At 61.6% G+C, this 14,498-nt stretch overlaps 7 protein-coding genes across 7 annotated transcripts; 4 read left to right on the top strand and 3 right to left on the bottom strand.

The window, feature by feature from the left end:
• Positions 1–1,140: 1,140 nt before the first annotated feature.
• Positions 1,141–2,138, top strand: JDV02_004285 (uncharacterized protein; the record flags this gene model as incomplete). The annotated part of the gene is made up of 2 exons (XM_047985487.1): positions 1,141–1,539; positions 1,629–2,138. 2 exons carry the CDS (start codon positions 1,141–1,143, stop codon positions 2,136–2,138), a joined length of 909 nt encoding a protein of 302 aa, XP_047841464.1.
• A 229-nt stretch (positions 2,139–2,367) lies between these two features.
• JDV02_004284 (uncharacterized protein) lies at positions 2,368–4,232 on the bottom strand. Its single transcript, XM_047985486.1, has one exon. It carries the CDS (start codon positions 3,844–3,846, stop codon positions 2,500–2,502), a length of 1,347 nt encoding a protein of 448 aa, XP_047841463.1. The 5' UTR covers positions 3,847–4,232; the 3' UTR covers positions 2,368–2,499.
• Positions 3,999–4,307, top strand: JDV02_004283 (uncharacterized protein; the record flags this gene model as incomplete). The annotated part of the gene is made up of 1 exon (XM_047985485.1): positions 3,999–4,307. The coding sequence occupies one exon, from the start codon at positions 3,999–4,001 to the stop codon at positions 4,305–4,307; it is 309 nt and encodes a 102-aa protein (XP_047841462.1).
• A 121-nt stretch (positions 4,308–4,428) lies between these two features.
• On the top strand, positions 4,429–5,709 carry MED7 (Mediator of RNA polymerase II transcription subunit 7). Its single transcript, XM_047985484.1, has one exon. The coding sequence runs from the start codon at positions 5,006–5,008 to the stop codon at positions 5,645–5,647; it is 642 nt and encodes a 213-aa protein (XP_047841461.1). The 5' UTR covers positions 4,429–5,005; the 3' UTR covers positions 5,648–5,709.
• Positions 5,710–7,011: 1,302 nt separating this feature from the next.
• On the bottom strand, positions 7,012–10,869 carry BYE1 (Transcription factor bye1). The gene is made up of 2 exons (XM_047985483.1): positions 9,607–10,869; positions 7,012–9,549 (listed from the first exon to the last, which is right to left on the bottom strand). The coding sequence occupies exons 1-2, from the start codon at positions 10,336–10,338 to the stop codon at positions 7,543–7,545; spliced, it is 2,739 nt and encodes a 912-aa protein (XP_047841460.1). The 5' UTR covers positions 10,339–10,869; the 3' UTR covers positions 7,012–7,542.
• Positions 10,870–11,176: 307 nt separating this feature from the next.
• On the top strand, positions 11,177–12,544 carry PRE9 (Proteasome endopeptidase complex). The gene is made up of 4 exons (XM_047985482.1): positions 11,177–11,402; positions 11,465–11,649; positions 11,727–12,145; positions 12,212–12,544. The coding sequence occupies exons 1-4, from the start codon at positions 11,379–11,381 to the stop codon at positions 12,337–12,339; spliced, it is 756 nt and encodes a 251-aa protein (XP_047841459.1). The 5' UTR covers positions 11,177–11,378; the 3' UTR covers positions 12,340–12,544.
• JDV02_004279 (uncharacterized protein) lies at positions 12,356–14,034 on the bottom strand. Its single transcript, XM_047985481.1, has 4 exons — positions 13,632–14,034; positions 13,502–13,558; positions 13,346–13,439; positions 12,356–13,253 (listed from the first exon to the last, which is right to left on the bottom strand). Exons 1-4 carry the CDS (start codon positions 13,707–13,709, stop codon positions 12,550–12,552), a joined length of 933 nt encoding a protein of 310 aa, XP_047841458.1. The 5' UTR covers positions 13,710–14,034; the 3' UTR covers positions 12,356–12,549.
• Positions 14,035–14,498: the final 464 nt, after the last annotated feature.

The raw sequence follows: 14,498 nt of genomic DNA, 5'->3' as shown, positions 1-14,498 counted from the left end.
GGCACCCTGCAACCTCCCATGTTGGGAGAGTTTGACGCCCCTGACCGAAACTTGCAACCGCTCCAGGCTCGCTCGCCCCTTCCAATTGGCGGCTGCTGGGCAGGGAGCCGAGCCACTAGAGATGCGACAGCCCCCTGTGCTGCAATGCAGTACCTTTCGGGTACTTGTTGGCGGCTCTGACGCACAGCGCAGCGCAGTGCAGCGCAGCGAGCAAGTTTAGGTGCCTCGAGGTAGCCCGTGTTAGTGTCGTCACTCTGCGACTTCATCCCTCTTCGTCACCTTACCACCACCACCACCTTTTGCCTCCCTCTTCTCCTCTCCTTCGTCCTCCTCCATCCTCCTCCTCCTCGTCACGCCATTTCATCGCCTCCCTCGAGCCTCCCGTCATACCTTGGACACCGGCGCTTCCACACTCCGAGACACGCCCGCGCCCATTCGCATACACTACGTACTGCAGTGCAGACAGACCACCGCCGCCCCGCCTCGCGCCTCACCCGCGTGACCGACCGAACCCACCCGGGCCCCAGGGCGGCGGCCAGACACGGCGGCCCTCGAGCATCTCGCTACGTACCCCGACGGCCATATATCGCGGCCCCCCTCTGCTCTCTCACGCGTCGCCTGCCCGTGTCTCGTCACCCTCCTTCGCCCCCGGCAACAACAACACACAGCCCCCGCTCGTACGCTCGATGAGTGGCAGCAGGCGCCTGAGCACGGACAAGCACAGACGGTAACAAAGACGAAGACGGCCGCCCGTCGAGGGCGGGGCCCGCCGACATTACATACGCCCGACATGCCGGACGGGGACTGAGGCGCCATCACGCTTTGCCATGTGTGATGACCTCTGCGCGCCGCCAACCTACCCCGGCCGCATCCACCAAGCGGCGGCAGCAGCAGCACCCGCGACGGGCGACTAGTAGTAGCACTCATCGACCCAAGTTGGCCGCAACGAGCCTTGTCCCTGGCGGGCAAGCCTTCCGAGAGCCCGGCGGGCGCACGAGCATCGCCCAGCCTCGTCGGTTAGTAGTAGGGTAAAAACCGGTGAGCCTTGCCGGCTCGTCTTGCTATTCTCGGCTACTCCGTGACGTCCTTGATTCCGACACACACCCCCCCCCCCCTCCCCCTTTCCTCCCCCCCCCTGATATGGGCCCGGGCAAGGGTCCCGACGCGGCCTCGTGGTCGGGCCAGCGCATCGCGCAGCACTACCATGTTCCAGCCTCGCAGCCGACGCCCGCTCGCGACAACGACGGTTCGCGCGGCTGCGATGACATAGAGCCGCTCGGCGTCGGCGCCAGCGGCGGAAGAGGCGATGAGTTGGCAGGGACGTGGCCTACGGCTATCGATGCCCAACTCTCGTGCCAGAAAGAAGATACGCGTCGCGAAGCCGACGACGAGGCCGGCGACTGGGAGCAGGCCTGGGCTGCGGCCCACGACCGCAGCCTTGTTTACGCCGCTCCGCCCTGCCTCGACCAGCTGCCAAACGAGATACTCCTCCAGGTCCTTGACTTTCTCGACGTCAATGACCTCCTCGCTGCCTCCAGGGTAAGTTCAGACCAATCCGAGCATCACCAACGGCTTCCTTCACCGTCATCGTCACTGTTCACTGCCTACGTCGGCTAAACTCGCAGCAGACGAACCACCTCCTCCGTACCATCTCGCTAGCTCCCATCCTTCACCACTACCGACTACGCCGCGCACGACATTTGCTGCCCCCGCTCCTGTGGTCCCCTTCGCGGCCTGCTCTTGCCGACCTTATCGCCCAGAGCATCTTCCTCACCCACACGTCGGTCGTGTCGCGCCGCCTCGCCCGTTCCCTCGTTTCTATCCGCCTCTCGCGCCGCCTCGCCTCCCGCCCCTCTCCAGAGACGCTCGTCGAGCGCGCCGTCATCCCCCGCGAGTGCGTTCCCGGCATGGCCCCCGTGCTCGTCTCGCCCGCCATCGCCGCTCGCCGCAGGGACGTGGAGCGCGAGCGTGTCAAGGACGGCCTGCGCCGCTGGATCGCCGCCAAGTGGCGCGGCGAAGTTCGCGAGAGGGAGGAGGGCGTCCGCAGGATGGACGAGAGTCGCGGCGTTGGTAGAGTCTGGCGTCTGACGCGCTTCTGGGAGAGGGTCGGTCGCGGGGAGGATAGGATCGCCGCATGAATCTGAATGTATGTGCGTGGTCGAAGTGGGCTCACGTTTTTCTCGGCTCTCCTGGCGTTGGTAAGGGGCATGGTCTTGGTCATTCTTATAAAGAAAACGACTGCTACAGGATCGAAATGGCGCTGGGGTCACGTTGCACACCTCAGGGACTCTAGTACCGAGTCGTTCCCATGCTCTCGCAGTAGCGAGTCGCTCACCGTGACGGACGCGTGTGACGACAAATCGAAGATCGTAGGCATAATGTGCTGACGCAAAGCAACCGGAAACGCCACCCCATATTGTTGACATGTACACTAAGTTTTGTACAAGAGTACTTTCTACAATGTCGCTTCAAGCTGTCGGCCCCCCTCCCCCCCTTATCCTATGACGTACGGAATCGGAACCCATCCCAGTCGTCCTCGTCTTCTTCATCCCCTTCCTCTTCGTCCTCGTCCTCTTCGACCACGGCGGAACCCTGGAGGTTCTCCTTGCCCGGGTTGCCCTTTCCAGCCGACCCCGTGGCGGCGGCAGCGGCGGCAGCGGCCTCCTGGCCCTGACTCTCGCTCCGCTTGCGCAGTAACGCCTCCCTCCGCTCCTTGAGCCGGCGGACACGCTGCTCGAGCTCCTGCATCTCTTCGAACTCGTCCTCCATGGCGCGCGTTGCATCCTCGCGCTCGTCCTCGATGTCCCGGTCGGCCTTTGTTCTGCGACCACCGGCATCGCTGTCACCCCCTTCTGCTGCTGCGGCGGCGGCGGCGGATTCCTCAGCGGTCATGGCGGGTGCGGAGATGACGGCGTCGGCGGAGTAGGACGTGGCCATAGGGGGGTTCCGTCCCTCCCCGGCGGCGGCGGCGGCAATGTCGGCCTCAAAGGCGGCCCACTCGGACTCGTCGACTTCAGGCGCCACAGGGCTCGGGCGGTGTGCATCGGTTGCGTCGGTTGCGTCGGTGGCGGAGGCGAGCGTCGCGGCGAGACCGCTGGCGCGTCGTGACGGCAGGGACAATGCCCCGGCGGTGGGTTGGGGTGCCGCGACGGAGGAGAGCCCGCTGCCGCCCCCGCCATTGGAACCCGGCGTCGGTGTGGAGCCGGAGCCGGAGCCGTCGCGGCGCGAGGGCGTGGCGGGCCGGGAGGGAATCTGCAGCTCGACGCCTTGTGAAGGCGTTGTAGACAGGCGGCGGGCCAGTGTGGGCGGAGTGAGGTTGGCGTCCTTGGCGCCGCTGCTGCCGCTGCTGCCCTTCCGGCTCGCGGGTGTCACCGCGGTCGTGGAGTCGACGTCGGCCCCGTCTTCGCTGATGCTGCCCAGGGCGGAGATGTCAGGTCTACTGCGTTTCCTCCGCACGGCATCGTCCATGACCATGTCGCCGTCGCCGTCGCCGTCGTCGCCGTCGTCGGCCATGGCGGCGTCCAGTTTCCTCTTATGAGAGGGTATTGGCGCCTGTGCTTCCTGGTGCGGCTTGTTGCCGTTTCTGTTGCCGCCGTCGTTGTCGTCGTCGTCTGCGTGCCCTCCCTGCAGCTGCTGGTGTTGTTGCCGCTGTGCAGTAGTAGTAGCTGCTGCTGCCCGCTTCCTATGGCCCTCACCGGCCAGGTGGCCCTCCCAGAGGCCCTCGGCCTTGACGTTTTCGCGACACAGTGTGCAGAGCAGCTTGCCCGAGTCGGTATAGGCGGCGTTGGGGTGGTCGATGCGCCGGGCCGCGCGCTGTTGGCGGAGGAGGGAGCGGACGTCGGCCATGATGGGTGAGGAAGGGGGACGTGGGTGCTGGGTGGGTGCGGCCCGCGACTAACCAGGGCCAAAAAGGGTCTACTAGCCAGTCGAGGGCTTCCCCGTCTAGGGACAGGTGCGGGAGGAATGGCTGAGAGACGGAATGGAGGTTGGGTCGTCGTATGGCTGCGGCGGCGGCGGCGGTGGAGGCGGGGGAGCTGGACGGGGAACAGATGGGGTTGAGACTTGAGAGGAGGAGGGGAGCAGGCGAGCGGAAGGGAGACGGGGCAGATGCCGGCGATGGGCAGCCTCAATCCGCCATGTGGATGCAGTTGGGAGGCGAAGGACCGAGGAGAGGATATTTGGAAGTCAAAGTCGAAGCTTGGGCCAGGCCGTGGGAAGTTTGGAGGTCATCAGGCGGACATGTACTCCGTCAAGTAGGCATAGATCAGCAGCTCAGCTGTAAGATATCAGCTGGCTCGACCCGGTGATTACCCGGGCATGGCCAGGATCCAGCCCACCTCACTCCACCGGATTCACCCCGCCAAAAGCCTCGACCCCTGCAGCAACAGAGGCTCTGGGCATGGCGCTGCCAGACGCTAGTCACTACCACCTCAATATTGACCTTACTACCTAGTAAGGTACCGGGTTTCTTAACGGCACTTCCTGCCTGCCTGTGGTCCGCTTCGTCACCTCCGTCTCTAACTGGGGACTCCATTCGCAGCTTCAGCATTGTTCCGCCATCTGAGTGCTCGACCAAGGCAATACGTTACTGTTCTCCTGCAGACGACACTTCCTCAACGCGTCGATCGCAACATTCTTTCATTCTTACCAACAAGTTGGCCCCCCAATCGATGCGATAGCTACGCGCCTGCGCGTCCACCATGGCCGACCAGGAGCCGCACTCGCTCGCGTCCACGTTTCCCAACCCGCCGCCCTTTTGGAGGGACTTTACGCCTGACAGGATCGCGCGGATCGAGGACCTGCGGGCAGCCCACGCGGAACATGTCGGCGACGAGGGCGATGCCTCAACAACGACCCTACGGCTGCCAGGCGTACCAGAGGACCTGGCCAATTTGGAGCCGCCTCCAGAGCCCACCGACGGCCGATGGCGCGTCTTTGGCGATCAGTACATGGTACTTGCGGGATCTGCCCCTCCTGTTTTGGTACGTGCGGTTGTGGCTGATGGATGGACGTGACGCAGCTCGACGATAAGCTGCCGACGCTCGAGGAGCAAGGCATTACGAACCTCCCCTCTACGAACACCAACAGTGCGGGCGGCAACAAAACGGGCGGCGCCGGCGCAGACGACGACGGACAGGCAAACGCCAAAGATGCCAAGCATTACGACCGGGCGTTTGAGCTGAAGAAGCTGACCAAGTCGCTGCTCCTCAACTTCCTGGAGCTGGCGGGCGTGCTGTCGCGCAACCCAGCGCACGCCGAGGCCAAGACGGCAGACCTGCGGACACTCTTCATTAACGTACACCACGTTCTCAACGAGTACAGGCCGCATCAGGCGCGCGAGTCGGCCATTGAGATGATGCAGGATCACCTCGACCGGACGCGCGCCGAGACGCTGGCCATTCGCACGCAGGTGGATAAGGCGCGGAGCGTGCTCGAGGGGCTGGGCAGCTTGGGGCTGACGACGACAGCGGCGGAAGGGAAGCAGCAGCAGCAGCAGCAGCAGACGTCGGCCGGAGATGCTGCTGCTGCTGCTGCTCTAATTAGCGGCGATGGTGGGAGCGATGACGGCGTTGAGGCGGAGAGAGTAAGGCTGGCGAGGGAGCGGGAGAGGGGGGCTTGGGCGGCGACAGATGCGGCGCTGGCGTGACGATTAACGACTTGATACCATTACGCGGAGGGGCGGCGGCGGAGTCTTGATAGAACAATAGACATGGTTCTCATTAAATTGACTGCTTCTAGTGTGATTCGAAAGATGGTAGCGGCAACATGACCGCGCGCGCTTGCTTGCTCGATCCCGCATCGCCTAACCTAACCCGGTCCAGCGGTCAAGACGGCGCGATAGCCTCGGGCATTTTCGATGCTCCTCCCCCTCGTCTGCCTACCCTCTTCATCGTTCTCCCCGACGATGGCGTCTACTCGGTGTCCGCGTCGCGTCTATCAACAACCCACCACAACCGGTGCCCCAAGGCGTGGGAGAAGGGTGGGGTTTGGGGGTAAACCGCGTCCGCAGGCGGCTCACATGACGGTGCAGGGGATGGGAATGCAGCAGCACTCAAAGTCGCCGCAATCGATGCACGGCGTTTTGTCGCCCGCAGGCTTGACGATGCTCTCGGCCAGGGAGGAGGCGGAGGAGCCAGGCCCGCCGCGGTTGATGGGCGAGGGTTTGCACGCGAGGGCCATGGTTTTTCTTTTCTTTCTTTTTCGTCGGTGGTGGTGGTGATTCTGCGTTGGTGGTGGTGGTAGTGGTAGCTGTGGTGATGGTAGTTGTGATAGTGGTGGGTGGCCGAACGCCCTTTTGTCTCAAGCTCGCAGCGCAGCGCAGGAGGGTGGGTGGCACACAAATAGATGCTGTTATGATGGACTGCTGCTGCTGCTTCTTGCGATCAATTCCTCGGGGTATGGGGATGTGTTTGGGGGGTTGGGCTTGAGATGAGCATTATGTTGTAATTAGGTGTTCTGGCGAGGATATCAAGGTCAATGCTCCGCGGGAAAGGCACGGACGGCCAGCCAAGAGGAGTCGGTCAGTCGATCGAGGGCAGTGCTACTACGGCGGGAGACGTCATCGCGTGTGGGGTTTGGACGGGGGCCCGAGCGTGGTGTGGCTGAATGCCGACGACACGCACGACCTCCACAGTCAACAAGGCAGTGACTCGTGTGAGTGAGTGAGTGGGCGAGTGAGTGCGTGCGTGAGGGACGGCGCGTTGGATGAAGTAGAATAGATAATTCTGCGGCATGGCGGTGCAGTAATGGGCCATTCATAAACGCACCCCTTTATTGGTCTGCTCTGACCTAAATTGTACATGCCGAAGACTGATGGTTCTTTGGCACGACGCTAACATTATTCACACACCGGCTGATCCTACGTAGATACGCCGTGTTGGTTGTTCACCAAGCCTCGACGAGACAGGACACAAGGGCCAGCCCAGCCCCACGCACGCTCATGCTATAAACGTAGGCATGCATGCATGCATATATGAGTCGAGAGGCAGCGCATAGTACGCATCAAGAGGGCAGTAATCATAGACAATTTTAATTTCTACACCAGTACCAGGCACGCCCCCCAAGCCAAGTCAAGGTATCGTGGCTACTCGAAAGTAGGCTGGCAGGTGCCTCCTACAATCACCCTCAAACGCCACAGAATGGCACCCACGGAAACGACAACAACTAACTGTCCACAACAGCAGGTAGTAGCACGCTGCCAGCACCCCACGTGAATCCTTCCCTTGTCGTCATCGTCACTGTAATCGACAGTCGTGGGGCGGTCCCCCACGTTGAAAGTAACAAACCGCCGCCCGCCCCCCAGTCAGTCGCGGAGGCGACCTAATAAACGCCGGTCGAGGACGCGCGCGTGCGCGTACGCGTGCACGTGAGTCCCCCCCTTTCCCTCTGATAAAACATCAACGACACAAGAGGGGGTATACACTGAACAGAAACGGAAATGAGGTCGAAACCATGAAAAGAAAGCCCCGTCATCACAAGATCCTCATCATCTGTTCCAAGAACGCCTGGCATGACACGTCGCCGCGAGATGGGCGCGTCCATCTACGCCGCCTTGCGCGCCGCCATGCTCGTCGCTGCTGCCGTAGCAGTTGGCGCCGCCGCCGCACCGCCAGACTCCGCGCGCTGGTCTGCGCTCTGCTTCTCGAGGAGCGCACCCAGGTACTGTAGATCCTCGCGCGCGCGCGGCTCGCGCTCGTAGATGCCACGCACCACTTCCCATTCGCGCCGCGACATCTGGAAAGCCTGCGGCAGGATGAACTGCACCGTCGGCACTGCGATGAATACCGGGCCTAGCACCTCAGCCGCCATGGCTTGTCCTTCCTTCTGCATCTGCACCTTTTGTTCCTCTGTAGGCGGCGACTGGCTCAGGCTCGGTGTCGTCGGCACGCCAGCCCCAGTCGGTGGTGATGGGCCTCCCTGTGGAGGGGCCGCCGCTGGTCGCGCTGTGTGAGGCGGCTGCGGGATGGGTACCGGCGTTGCAGAATGGGCCGACACAGACTGCCCAGGCGAGAAGCTCTGTTGCGCAAACGGGCCTTGGGGCGTCGCTGGGGAAAAGGCTGGTCCAGACGTCGAGTTGCTGCGCTGGCTTCCGTACGCCGCGGACGCGGGCGTGGGCGATGCCGCCGCGTGGTGCAGCGCCTGCATGGCCGAAGCCTCCTGCGCCTGGCGAAGCTGTTCCGGGTCGTTGCGGTACACGAACACGGCCAGCAACATAGGCTCCGCGCGCGACTTGGGGATGTGGTTGTCGACGAGGTTGAGCATGAACTCGGGATGCTCGTCATCGCCCGCGGGAACGGGCACAAGGTACGTGTCGCGCACGTTGCCGGCCACCTTGTCGCCCACAACGCCATACCGACCCTTACTGAGGAAGTAGTCGACGAGGGCGTTGAACTCGGACCGCGAGTCGGCCGATGCGGGGGCGATGCTGACGACGATAATATCGGTCAGATTGCTGTACCGCAGGCTGCACAGGTACTCGATGGCCTTCTGCTGCTGAATGCGGCCCGCGACCGTCATGCGCTTGGGTATCAGCTTGGACCATGGGCCAAAGTTGCTAAAATCGGCGCCGCCGACGTGCTTGGCGGTCGCCGCGAAGTCGGCGATGGAGCTCATTGCTAGCGAACCCTTCCACACCACGTCTGGGTCGTGCGACTCCTCCGTCGGCGAGTACGGTGGTGACTCGGTCTCGTCCTGCAGCAGCCGGTCCACGTCCGGGTCGAAGCCCGGCCCGTTGGTGTGGACGGCCGGCGCTGATGGCCGCCGATTGTGCGCTGCCGTTGGAGACTTGACCGTCGAAAAGACCTTTTTGATGTCGAAATTGGACTGTGTCGGGGACTGTCCGCCGCCATCTCCTCCTCCTCCTCCCTGAGACGGCGGCCTGGCCCCTGCCTCACCGCTCACCGACTCGCGCTTCACCGTGGGCGACTGTCGGTCGCCAGCCGCCCCCGCCGTGGTGCCGCCTCGTCGAGGGCCTCCCGCCATGGGCATCGGCGCGTCATTGATGACGCTCTCGTCCTCCACCACCTCCTCGCCCTTGTGCGTCCGGCGCACCCGCGGACCCGTATCCTGCGTGTACAGGATCGACTGCTTCTCGGCCTTTGCTCGCATCTCGGCCGTCTGACGCTGGAGCTCCGCCGACGCGAGCTGCTCCGACGTCATAACGGCGAGGGTCGTGGGAGAGTGCACGCCGTCCACCAGGCCGCGGCATATCTCGGGATTGTTCTTGAGGTTGAACGCCAGCGATTTTATCTGCTGGCTGTACTCCTTGTTCCCGTTGGCCACCGGGTGTGTGTCGAACACAGCACGCTCGATCTGCAGCGCGTATTTTTCCGCCATGTTATCTTCTGTCTCGTCCTCGGGGACCTCAAGCTCCTGCTTCTTGACCATGGCTGTGATGACGTGTGTCAACGACTTCTTGAGCGCCTTGGCCGGGCCAACTCGCTGTCCAGGGAGCGTCGTCACAGACGTCGCCAGGTCGTTCGGCGGCGTGTACTTGGTCGACGACACTGGGATGGCGTCCCGATCCGATGTTCGTCTGAGCTTGGCAGACTGCCGTGCACTGTTAGCTGCTGCCTCATAGCCTAAAAGCGTCTTCTGTCGTCTTACCTTTCCGTCCATGTCGTGCGAGTCGTCGCGAGTCTTGCGCTTGACCTGCTTCGGGGCGGCGTCTTTCTTGTCCTTGGGTCCGGCGGCGTCGGGCGTCGGTGAGGCCTTGGACTTGCTCCTCGTCGTCTCCTTGTCCAGCTCGTCCTTGGGGTCGCTAGTTCTCTTGCCCTTGGCTTTCCTGCCGCCCTTTTTCTTCTTTCGCTCGGCCTCTTCCAGCTCGTGAGCCTTGCGGCGGGCCTCCCACGGCTTCTCGCCGCGGGCCATACCCTCAAGGAGCTCCTTGTGGTCCTGAGGTCGGCATCGCTCGCACCAGTAGTTCTCGGGAATCTCGTCCTCAAAGGAGCTCACACCGACGCAGACATTGTGCTGCCAGACGAAGCACGTCTCGCACGAGATCCAGGCCTCGCCCGAGTCCTCGTCCTGCTCGGTGGCACCGCAGACGCACCGTATCACCTCGTCCGGCTCCTGCGACTGCTCCTTCTCCAGCGCCTTCTTGCTCTTCTTGGTCTGTCGTCGCTTTGGCGCGGCGGGCTCGAGCTCGTCAAAGGATTTCGTGTGCTGCCCCTTGGTCGCCCGGACGGAGCGCCGGGGTTCTGCTTCGCCTGTTGACGCGGACCTTGTCAGTAATGCTCCTCTTGTGCTGAACGCGTTCCAGCCGCCCCAAAGGACTGTATGCGTGCGGCGTCCTCCTCGCGAGGGCTGTGAGCTGGACGTGGATCGCTTACCAGACATGGCGATGCCTGTGATGGGAAACGTGCCGGAGGGGTCGCGTGGACTTTGACCGATTGTCTACTGTTGCGGAGGAAACAAAGCCTGTCTGTCCTGCCAGATGGACATGTGGTTTTACGAAGCAGACTGCACTAGATCACGACTATAGTGGCGAACGTCCGATTCCAAACGCGCGACAGAATCCCCCAATCCTCGAAACAAACGACGTCGTCGCCAGTCAGGCAGACGCACGTTTCAAAATGTCTCTCAACACGCGCCAAAAAGAGAGACGCAAAAGTTCAAGCCTAGACGGCGAACTTGAGCCTCGTACGCGAGCAGAGCCGTTGACGTAGGCGTCGCGTCAGGCGCGTGAAACCGTCCCTCAAAAGCTCCGCGGGGGCGAAACTGCTGGTAGCGCCCTACAGAAGGCAGTTGTGACGCTGCGTGCCGGGGGTCGACAGAATATGGCTGCTGTGGCGCGGGCAGATGGAGAGATGTGGGTAGGAAATGATGAAATCTGAGGTTTTGGGCAGGTTGTGTTTGGGTGGTGGAGATGGCAGGAGTGAGATGTGGCACGGTAGGAGTTAACGGGCTGGACAAATATGCCCACCGCCAGCATTAGCTGCACGCGACAGGCTAGGTCCTGGGCCGAGATTGCTGCCCGCAGAAGGTGCTAGACACCTGACCGATGAGGCACCAAGTTTTTCCGTGCCGTTTCCTGGCCTGGCCCACTTGCCCACATCGACGTCTGTCAGGGACGAGGGTCGGGAGCGGATGAACTTCGGCACAGATGTACTGAGGGTGGTCCACCTGCCTTGCACGCGGTCCCAATGGAGCGTGACCGGCCCAGCCTGGCCGTGAAGCTACGCGGCAGCTCTGTGCCTGGAGCTCCGACCGCCTGCCACCCAGTGACGCCGCCCTGCAACATCTCCAGTCTGAAGCCTGTGAACCCGCAACGCTTCACCATCTCGGCCGCCAACACTTCCGTCGTTGCTCAAGCGTGGCACTCTCCCTCTGACGGACAAGCAACGTCCCCCCCACAGCAATCGTTCGCAGCCGCAATCATGTCTCGCCGTTACGATTCCAGAGTACGTACAGCAACCCGCAAGCTCATGGCACCATGACGGGGCACTCGCGCTGACCCGCCCAGACAACCATCTTCTCGCCTGAGGGCCGCCTGTATCAGGTTGAGTACGCTCTGGAAGCCATCTCACACGCCGGCACCGCCATTGGCATCCTCGCCAAGGACGGCATCGTCCTCGCCGCCGAGCGCAAAGTGACGTCGAAGCTGCTGGAGCAGGACACGTCGGCCGAGAAGCTCTACGTTCTCAACGAGTAAGACATGCACGCATGGGTTTGAAGAGAAGCGGAGCACAAAACGAGCCGATTAGCTGACACCCGCTGTGCCTCAGCAACATGATCTGCGCCGTCGCCGGCATGACCGCCGATGCCAACATCCTCATCAACTACGCCCGGCAAGCCGCCCAGCGCTACCTCCTCACCTACAACGAAGACATCCCTTGCGAGCAGCTGGTCCGCCGGCTGTGCGACCTAAAGCAGGGCTACACACAGCACGGCGGTCTGCGGCCGTTTGGCGTTTCCTTCATCTACGCTGGCTGGGACCCGCGGCGGCAGTTCCAGCTGTACCTCAGCAACCCGTCGGGCAACTACGGTGGTTGGAAAGCCACGAGTGCCGGTGCCAACAACGCCAGCGCGCAGAGCCTGCTCAAGCAGGACTACAAGGAGGACTGCACCCTCAAGGAGGCATGCGGCATGGCGGTCAAGGTGCTGAGCAAGACAATGGACTCGACCAAGCTGAGCAGCGAGAAGAGTAAGTGGCGGTCGTCATTCGATCCGTATGGAGCCTCAATTTGCGACATTTTCTGACCAGGTGCAGTTGAATTCGCGACGGTAGGACAAACCGAGGATGGCAAGATTTACCACCGGCTGTGGAGTGCAGACGAGATCACGGCCCTATTGAAGGAGCATGATCTGGCTAAAAGCGAGGACACCGAGGAGAAGTAGAAGAGGCCGAGGTCATGGTGGGATTAGACGACATAGTATGGGCTGCTGCCGTTGATACTGCTCAGACAGCCTTGTAACAATACATTTGGTAACGCGCGCTGGTCATGCCATACGTCTATCATACAAGCCCTGCTATAGCCAGGGCTCTGCTATAGCCAGAATACCGCTCCCTATCCGAGCCCTTCTATCATCGGAGACCCTGCTGCAATATCAGCCTCTCGCGGATGGGACATGTTCCAGTTCATAATCGTGGCCTACGTCGACGCCCTCCTCCTCATCGCGAACGCGATGCCACGCCGGCGACCGGGTTTCTGCGCTCGGCGGCGGATACGGCTCATCGCACGTGGCCGCCGACAGCCGCGGCCAATGCCGTCTGTAGCTCCAATAAGCTACCGCCATGCCGAGGGCGGACCCGACGCACACGTCGTAGACATCGTGGCGGTAGTCCTCGCAGCGGGAGATGGCAATCAATGCGGCGCCGACAAGGGGAGTCAGGCAGAGCAGCGCCCGGCTGAGGTCGCGGCCACCCGCAGCGTAACGAAACACGCGCAGTTGGCCGGCGAGGAAGAGGCTCAGGAAGCCGAGCCCGGCAAAGGAAAATGACGAGTGACCCGAGGGGAAGGAGCGCCAGCCGTCCTGCAGGGCATGGCCGTCGCGCGGGGTGGCGGTGCAGACGTCGATAGTGACGAGCACGTCGGGCTTGGTGCCAGGGGCTGGGGCGCAGCGAGCGAGGAGGTCGGGCCGGGGGCGGCCCACGGCGTTCTTGACGATGTCGGTGAGGACGGAGGTGAGGGTGATGCTGATGAGGAAGGGGAGGTAGGTGGCCTCGTGCTTGGCGAAGGGGCTGCGGCGGGCGATGTTGAAGGCGATGAGGACGCCCAGGGGTACGAAGAGGGCGTAGACAAAGTTCATGGCTAGATGGGAGACGAGTCTGTGAGTGAGCATGCTCTCTGGGTGACGCGAAGAGAAGCGTGGAAAGGAGGAGCATGGGCGGAGCGGAACGTACGGACGGAGACGCGCTCATGTTCGGCGTGCGGGTACGAGATGGTGAGATCGTTGATGAAAAACATGCGGTGGAACGGCGTGACGAGACTGACGATCTGTATGTATGTACGTCAGACGAGGCCGCAGCGGAGGTGGCATAGAAGGGAGTGAGGCTTACCACGATCCAGGCCGCGAGCAAGACGAGGAAGCCAACGTAGTCGGGCGCATGAGTGTTCTGCAACGCGCATCCATCGTCAGTCAATGCCACCCGGCAAGGCAATACAGAGAGGCAGAGAATCTCAACTGACCCTCCATATCCGGCCAAGGGACGACGTCGGGGCGGCTGGCCGGCTGCCTGAGCCGCTGTTGGCCCGCACCGGCGCCATTGGGTGTCTGCTGTCGCGGCGATGCTACTATTCCTGAGGTGTCATGCGAGGAGTGAGCGGCGGATATTTGATTCTACACATTGGCATGAACAGGCACGCCGTAGGTGAGTTGAAGCGAGGAGGCGCGCGTTAATAAGGTGAGGCAAGGGTCGGTGCTGAGGTGGTTGTCCAGGATGTTGGGAACAACGTAGGGGGAGATCGTGCCAGAGCTCTCTGCTGCTCCTAGCCTCTGGCTTACCGACGCAGGAGCCCAAAGGTGTTATGCGCTCTTCTTGCTATTGCTACATACACCGTGCCGATTGAGCGAGTCCTTGCTTAACTAAAGATAAAGTCTGCCATACAGGATCCTGGAATATTTCACTCGCGAGCAATGTACTTTATGCGACGTCTTGACACACTGCACTCCTACGTATTAATTCGCTGGCTTCGGAAGGCTTAGGCCCTGCTCGGCAAGCCTCTATTAGCATAATAGAGGTGGCAAAAGTAGGTTTTTAAGGACGCAGATAAAATGAAAAATGCCTCTTATCCTCTTCCGGCAATAGAAAATTAGGTTAGACGAAGGGAACGGCAGGGGTCTTAAGTTATATAGACGTCGCGATATATCTTCTACCGCTATACCTAAAAGGACGCATTTTCTTAGTATCTATACCTTTTTAAGCTATAAGGTAATTATTATAGTGCTATAAAGAAACCCGCGCTTTAAAGGTATAGTTTCTTAATTAACCCTTTATAATAACCCCTATCGGCGCGTTCCTCTATACTATATATATTTTATATATATATAAGAGA

Source organism: Purpureocillium takamizusanense, chromosome 3 (genome assembly GCF_022605165.1).
Source record: "Purpureocillium takamizusanense chromosome 3, complete sequence".
Classification (NCBI taxonomy): domain Eukaryota; kingdom Fungi; phylum Ascomycota; class Sordariomycetes; order Hypocreales; family Ophiocordycipitaceae; genus Purpureocillium; species Purpureocillium takamizusanense.
Note: the sequence above shows the minus strand (reverse complement) of the source record. Positions and strands in the feature narration are given on the sequence as shown.

Excerpts from the sequence above, each read along its gene's own strand:
- MED7 (XM_047985484.1), top strand. The coding sequence starts at position 5,006 with ATGGACGTGACGCAGCTCGACGATAAGCTGCCGACGCTCGAGGAGCAA.
- PRE9 (XM_047985482.1), top strand. The coding sequence starts at position 11,379 with ATGTCTCGCCGTTACGATTCCAGA. Across the intron at positions 11,650-11,726 it reads AAGCTCTACGTTCTCAACGA|CAACATGATCTGCGCCGTCG; the intron begins GTAAGACATGCA and ends GCTGTGCCTCAG. Across the intron at positions 12,146-12,211 it reads CAAGCTGAGCAGCGAGAAGA|TTGAATTCGCGACGGTAGGA; the intron begins GTAAGTGGCGGT and ends GACCAGGTGCAG.
- JDV02_004284 (XM_047985486.1), bottom strand. The coding sequence starts at position 3,846 with ATGGCCGACGTCCGCTCCCTCCTCCGCCAACAGCGCGCGGCCCGGCGC.
- BYE1 (XM_047985483.1), bottom strand. The coding sequence starts at position 10,338 with ATGTCTGGTAAGCGATCCACGTCCAGCTCACAGCCCTCGCGAGGAGGA. Across the intron at positions 9,550-9,606 it reads CGCACGACATGGACGGAAAG|TCTGCCAAGCTCAGACGAAC; the intron begins GTAAGACGACAG and ends AGTGCACGGCAG.
- JDV02_004279 (XM_047985481.1), bottom strand. The coding sequence starts at position 13,709 with ATGGCGCCGGTGCGGGCCAACAGCGGCTCAGGCAGCCGGCCAGCCGCC. Across the intron at positions 13,559-13,631 it reads CCCTTGGCCGGATATGGAGG|AACACTCATGCGCCCGACTA; the intron begins GTCAGTTGAGAT and ends TGCGCGTTGCAG. Across the intron at positions 13,254-13,345 it reads ACATGAGCGCGTCTCCGTCC|CCATGAACTTTGTCTACGCC; the intron begins GTACGTTCCGCT and ends TCTCCCATCTAG.